This window comes from Cygnus atratus, chromosome 15, assembly GCF_013377495.2.
Source record: "Cygnus atratus isolate AKBS03 ecotype Queensland, Australia chromosome 15, CAtr_DNAZoo_HiC_assembly, whole genome shotgun sequence".
Lineage (NCBI taxonomy): Eukaryota > Metazoa > Chordata > Aves > Anseriformes > Anatidae > Cygnus > Cygnus atratus.
Window position 1 is genome coordinate 13,513,957 of NC_066376.1, and position 7,017 is coordinate 13,520,973.

Sequence of the window (7,017 nt, forward strand, 5' to 3'; positions counted from 1 at the left end):
ACAGCCTGGCCCCGGCCCCACGCAGCTGGAGCCCGTCACACGCAGGGTCCGGCCCCATGCACAGCTCCCCACGGCCAGGGGCACGAAGCTGGGGAAGGTTTGGACCCAGACCCCAATGCACGAGCAGATTTCTTGTGTAAAAGACAGCTTTTGATTGAAGAACGTCAAATTAAAATAATTTTGATCTTGATGGGCCCAGATGTCCCACAGAGCCGGGGGTGCTGTGGGAGGGGGGGAGCTGTGCTGCCCCGAGCTCCCCACCCCACTGCAGCCCCATTCTCTCTGAACCCAGGGGTGGCACCAAGGCGGCAGCGCTCACCCAGACTCGCCCTGCAAGGTCAAGCCCGTCCCGTGTTACCACCTTCCAACCAGCAACGGATTCTGCCTTTTCTACACCCAAAAGCAGCAGGGAAGCATCAGCTCCTGCACAGTGCCCCAGAGAGCCTCCTGGGGGAGAAGGAGCCATCACCCCAAGGCGCTGCCCTCACCAGCCCACCCACGTCCCCCACGGGGTGCTGCCACCCCATGCACCCCCAGCACCTCTCATCCCTCACCTCAATAACCTCCTTCAGCAGGAGACGGCTCGTGCCCCAGAAACATCCACGGTCCCAGGTGCCTGCAGGCTCTCCATCCCCACGGGGGACACCTGGGCTTGAGCAGCCTGGGAAGCCCGCACAGGAGCTCGGGGTGGCCCCAAGAGCCCAGCAAGTCCCTGCTGGTCTGGATCCGGCCCACTGACCCCCCAGTTAATCGGCTAAAGCTGCACGATCTGAACCCTGGCCCTGGCTGCAGTGGCGCTCCCGCTGGCTCCCGGCTGCCCTACATAGACATCCGCAGCCGCCACCTCCCGGCCCCCGCACCCAGCCCAGCACCAGGCTCAGATCCTGCACCTGCCACCTGCCTGGAGCCCCTGCCCCTTTCTTTGGAGGGGGAGCACTGCAGCTCTGCCCCCTCCGCCCAACATTTGGGGCTGTCGCTGCCACCCCCAGCCCTGCCCGTGCCACCGATGCTGACCTGCCCCACGGAGCAGCACAGGACGGACGCACTCCCTCCGAGCTTGGCACCACAGGTACGGAGAGGAAGCATCTGGATGGGAAACCCCAGTGCTGGGACTACAACAGGAGCAAGAGCATCCACAGCATCTGCAAACAGCCCCAGGTGCTCCCCCCCAGCTGCTGCATGCAAAATAAATCCCCTCCCTGCCCTCACTGGTGCCGGCCTCACCTGGTGCCGGCCTCACCTGGTGCCGGCCTCACCTGGTGCCGGCCTCACCTGGTGCCGGCCTCACCTGGTGCCGGCCGCTGGGTGCCCAGGGGCAGCGTCACCCCTAGGTGCTGAGGCTCTGGTCCTGCCCTAGCCCCATGGCTTCAGAGTCCCTGTGCAACCCTCTGCCCTCTGGAGAGGGGCTCCCACCACCAAAATAAATGGAATTAAACCCTAAAAAGCCACGAGGTCACCGAGCGCATCCCCGCATGGGCTTAACGCTGCTCCCTAAGACCTACAAGCGCAGCCCTGTGCTTACCAGTAGATGAGGGAAAGCCCATCGAAGTGCTCCAGGTCGCGGCCAGGGGGCTGCAGGTAGGACATCATCCGGGGCCCTAGGGCTGCCGGCTCCCGCTGCCCGGGGCCATGGGCTCAGAGCGCCGGCGGCCGGGTGCTCGGCACGGCTCCCAGCTGCTGCCGGCCACATCTAATCCCAGGCGGGCGGCCATGTGATCGCCCCTCTGCCAGCTCCCCCCTGATAAACCCCGCTGATGCCTCCCACTCCCCTGCCCACAGCTGCTGCTGATCCCAGCAGCTCCGAGCCCCCCCGAGGGCTCCCCAGGGTCTGAGGTGCTCAGCATGGCATGGCGTGGCACGGCACGGCACGGCATGGCATGATATGGCATGAGCAGCATGGCACGGCATGGTTTGACATGGTCTAGCATGGCACGGCATGGTTTGGCATAGCATGGCACGGCACGGCGAGCATCTCCACGTGCAGCATAAGCACAGGGTGGGTGCCAGGACCCCTGCGCTGCAGAAGCCGGGCAGGATGCATTTTGCTGCCCCCCCAGCTCGCTCCCCTCTTCGCTGCACACTTGGCTGCGCAGTCATTGTAATTACACTGCCGGCACCCGGTGTTTCACACGGTGCTCAGCACGCCGAGCTCCTTAAAGCCGATTGTAGGCATCCCTGAGCTGCATTAGGGCTGCGCTGCAGATGCGTGCACCCAGCACCTCCTTCCCAGGCACCGCCGAAAAAAAATAAAATAACAATACCTATATTATTCAGGGCACAATTGTTGCATGTTTTTTCCCCCTGTTAAAGGTTGTCAGGTTGTAAATGAGGAAGCAAACACCCTGGGACTGGAAGGAAAGTCCTGGGAGTGAGCCAAAGCAGGCAGGTGGGAGCTGCGCTGTGCTGCAGGTCAGACGGACAGACAGCAGGACAGACGGACAGCCTTCCCTCACCACGTTCAGGGAGGCAGAGAAGACCCAAATGAGAATCCCCGTGCCACCTGATGCTCTTGCAGGTATTTTGCTCCTCTCCCTCCAGCAGGGAGGTGCAGCCAGCCCAGCCCAGGGCAGCGTGGGCCGGGACCAGGCAAGTCCCGGGGCTGGGAAACGCAGCTGCTGGTCCCTGCGATGCGCCCGCGCCTGGGGAGAGCCTGCGGGTGCTGCTCTCGGGCGCTATCGATGCAGCTCGGAAGAAGACGGCGAATTAAAGGCTTGTCCCGCTCAGCATCCTTTTCGGGTGACTGTGCAGGATGTGCCCGAGCCAAAAGCCTTCTTGCCTGACAGCTCCCGGCTCGGTGACAGGTGCTCTGGCAGGGTGCATCCCCCGCCCAGGACAGCCACCACCGCCAGGGCTTTGTCACCACGTCACCCTCGTGGGTGGGAGGTCAGTGGGGTGCCCTGGGTTACACCCACAGAGGAAACCTCCCCGAAGTTTCTGGGTGAGAGGCACCACACCTGGCCCCGAGTTATGCCCCGTGCCCTGTGTCTCTGCCCGGCATGCAGTGTCCCCAGCGGGACATGGTGTCACCCTGACACTGGCCCAGATCCTGCAGCCAGGAGATGGAGGGAGAAGCTTTTGGTTAAAAAACAAACAAACAAACAAAAAAACATGCCAGGCCATGAGAAGTGCAAAGAATTGTCTTCTTCTGGGCTGCTCACTGCCAACCCAACCTGGCAATGCTTAAGACCTGCCCTGGGATTTTCCACCCTGCCCAGGGCCATCCCTCTGCAACGCTTCCCCAAGCTGGCAGGGACGTCCTGGGGACAGCCCCCTTGTGCTGGCAGGGACATCCCGGGGACAGTCCCCTTGCCACCAGCTGCACAGCCAAGTCAGGCTTTGCTCCAAGCCTCACGCAGCCCCACGTGCAGCGGGCAGACAGGTGGACACTGACCCTACAAACCAGCATGGGGAGCAGTGGGCACCCAGGGAACAGCCGTGCCACCATCGGGGCACCCCAAGGTTCGCTTGAGGTCCTCGACCTCTCCAGCCCGGGGACCCCAGGCAGGGCGTGGGGTGAGCGGCCGCTCCCAGGGCTGTCGCAATTTGGGGCCGGGCGGTGCCGGGCATGCTCCACGGGACCGGTTCCTGCAGCTGGGAGGGGATGGGCGATGGCAGCAGGGTTTGCCGAAACCGCTCGGAGCGCGGTTCGGCGGGCGGGCGCAGCGGGTGTCGGGGTGCTGCAGCCGCTTGGGACGGGGCTGGCCTCCCCAGCTCGCCCGTCAGGATTGTCGAAGGCAGTGTCACCCCCCCTGGGATGGGCAGCACCCAGAGGCCGTGGGGACGGCGACGCCACTGAGGTCATGCCCTGGTGCCAGTGGTCCAAGGCACCCGGTGTCCTGGAGCAGCACTTCCACCTGCCTCCTCGCAGGGTGCCCGCAGGGGTGCCCCATGGATGCGTCCCACCCACAGCCCCCCCAAAACATGCAGGGGAGCAAAGTGCTGCCCTGCCCCGTCCGCCGAGCGCTTCCTCTGTGGCAGAAGCTGAGCGTTACCTCCCTCGCCCATCAGAGGCAGCTGCTCGTGGGTGCACCCCGTGTGCATATTTACACAGATGCAAACATACACCCCGGAAATTCCCAGCTTTTACATCAAAGGCCTGACCTTTCCAGCATCTTCTGCAGGGCTCAGAGGCACAGGGCTCACCCCCGGGGTCTGGGGCTGCAGCACCACACAGAGGGGACACGAGGGTCCCCACAAACGGAGTCATTTCCCCCCCCCCCCAGGTCCTCATGCATCCCCCTCTCAGGCCGCAGCCCAGTGCAGAAGCCCCCAACCCCTCCTCAGAGCCCGCTTGGTGCCTGGCACGGGTGGCACCAGCACCCTCTGGTCCCCCTGCACCCAAAGCCACCACCCCAGTGTGCTCGGGTGACAAGGTGGGTCCCTTGCTCCTTTCCGAGAGGGCAAGGAAGAGACAAATGTAATTTATTCCCGGCTGCATTTTCAAGCCAAATGAGTCAGAGCCACAGCTACACACGCTGCTTTGTTTTTCTTGGCTGATAGCGTTCGCTTTTGATTCATGTTTGTTCAATATTTAACTCTCGTGGTGACACTTTGGCTCAAACCAGAAAAAGCCACTTCCCACCACCACCCACGCTGCCAGGGCAGGAGCTTTGCTTCACACGGGAGCGATGCACTTGTTTCATTTTATTTGCTTCTTGCAGCTTGATAAATCCCCGAGCTTGCTCCTGCGGGCACCACATCAGCTCGGGGCCGCGAGCCCTGTGGGAGGCTCAGAGCAGCCGGGCTGGGGAGTGATTTTGGAGCAAAAGCAGCCTCTAAGGGGGCTGAGCGAGGTTTCGCCCCATGCTGGGCCAGTGAGGAACGGGACCGGCCGCATTCCTGCCCAGGTGGGAGCCGGCAGGAGGAAGCAGCAGCACGGAGGTGTCCCGGTGCCCTGCAACCCTGCACGGGAACTCCCTGCAACCCCAAAGACACAAAATGGCTCGGCTGGCTCCTCCGAGCAGGGCTGTCAAAAATTTCCACCCAGAAAATAAATTAGGTTTTTGGCTGATCCGAATGTTTGTTTTGTTCCACCGAGTGCCTCAGCCTTTGGAAGAAATTTCCAAATATTTTGGCCCCTACCTCCTCATCCTAAGCGAAGTCCTTCAGCCTCGGAGAAAACTCTGAATTGGGAAACACCACCGAAAAGCCCCCCAGGGCTGAGCGTCTCTGTGAGGGAGCTGGGTCCCTGAAATGCCTCAGCACCTCAGGACATGCTGGGGCCACAGAGACTTTTGGGGTGCACAGGGAGGGAAAAGCCACTGCCACTATGCTTCGCTGCTGGCTTGAAGCCCCTGAGACCCAATCCTTTCCCAAATTAGCCACGGATGTGCTTGCATGGGATGGGGCAGGACGGGATGAAATGGGGTGGGATGCAGTGGGACGGGCAGTCCTGGCACTGGTGTGTCAGCCCGGGACCAGACAGAGGCAGCCAGGAGCCACCTGTCCCAACCAAGCCCCAATTTCGGGGGGCTGGTGCCCACCCCGCACCCTCATCCAGGGCTGGCGGTGCTGGGCACGGTGCAGGGTGGAGAGGCGAGGGCTCGGCAGGGCGTGGGAGCCGCTCCGGAAAAGGGCTTGCCAAAAAATGCAATCGCATTGCACAAAACGTGCTCCTCTCCCGCTCCCCTCCCGCGGCGGTGGCTCAGGAGCTTCTCACCCCGGTTAAGTCAATAGTGCCACGCCGCTGCCCCCACCGAGGCGCTCGCTGCGTGTTTCAACCTGCCCCGCGGCGTGGCAGGGACCAAGCCCTGTCCCCAGCTCCTCGATGCTCAAGGGGCTTTGGGGGATTTTCCTTGTTCTGCCTTTGGCTCTCACCAGGACCCCGGGGAGCAGCAAAGCCTTCCTGAGTGTGAGCACATCCCCGGTGCCCCCCTTTGGCATCACCAGCTCCAATTTTGTCCTACTGGTGTCACCTGCTCCTAACACTGGGGCTGGCACTGGGAGCTGGTGGGGCACGGGGCTCAGCGGGGGCCAGTGCATCAGCAAAGCAGCAGAAAGGCTCGTTTGCAAAATAAACGCTGTGTTTTGATGGGTGAAAAGCCTCTTGGGGATGAAACCTCGGCACGGGGGGTGCCGTGCTTGGGCAGCTCGTGCTGCGCCTGGCACCATCCGGAGGCAGCGTGGAGCAGGCAAAGCAGCAGGCGCGTTGTGTGTCCCTGCTGGCAGAGCTTGGTCCAAGGCATCAAAAATGATTGCTAGAGCTGTGAGCACCCCAAACCGCGGGTCTCACGTGAAGCTCAGCTCTGCCGAGCCCAGGTGAGCGGCGCAGGCAGAGGACAGGCAGAGCAGTGGGCTGGGAGCCCGTCCCCACCACGCGCCGTGTGGTGCGGCTTTGTGCAGCACCTCTGATCCCGAGCCAGCACGAAGGCAAAACACCGGGGCAGTTTACACAAGCCCCAGCTTTCCACTCCGGCGGAGTTTCTCGCCGCCCACCGTTTCACCGAGCAGCTGCAATTTTGCGGCTCTCAAGGGCATTCGCACACAAAAATGAGCCACGCCAGAGATGTGGGGAGATTAGGAGGATTAGCGCTGCGGAGCTGGCGCAGGAGGCAAGGAGGAGATGCAGTGCAAGAACCCTCCGGTAGGCAAAGGCATTTCCCCTGGCTCTGCTGAAGGTGTAGGAGCCCTCGTGGTTTAAGGACACCCTTGGTTTAAGACGGAGGGGTCTCCGGGGGGCTCGTGGCTGGCAGGGGAGAGCTGGGAGAGGAGAGACTGCTCCCCGCGTGGATGCATCGCTGCATAATGTCAGGGGTGCAAAAGCACGAGCACCAGAAAGCATTTCTAGAGCAAATAAATGCAGGCAGGACTTCATGTGGTTAAACACAAGCTGGAGGACTGGGTGACTGCCACCTCTCCTCCCCCTTGGTTCAGGGTGGGAGCTGCGGCAGGGGACCTGGGCACTGCCTGGCTGGGCACGGAGATGGTCCCAGCCTCTGAACGAACCACAGGCAGCACTTGGCAAATCCCCCCAAAATATTAAAAATTAAAAATAAATAGGGAAAACCTGATCTGCTC

The 7,017-nt window shown here is 62.1% G+C and overlaps 1 protein-coding gene across 1 annotated transcript in view; it reads right to left on the reverse strand.

Annotated features, from left to right (window-relative positions):
• LOC118249259 (syntaxin-binding protein 4-like) overlaps nt 1-1,587 on the reverse strand; it is a 40,732-nt gene extending 39,145 nt beyond the window's left edge. Inside the window, 1 exon segment of the mRNA XM_050713906.1 lies at nt 1,523-1,587. Coding sequence (XP_050569863.1) covers nt 1,523-1,587 — 65 coding nt within the window.
• Between the last annotated feature and the right edge of the window lie 5,430 nt (nt 1,588-7,017).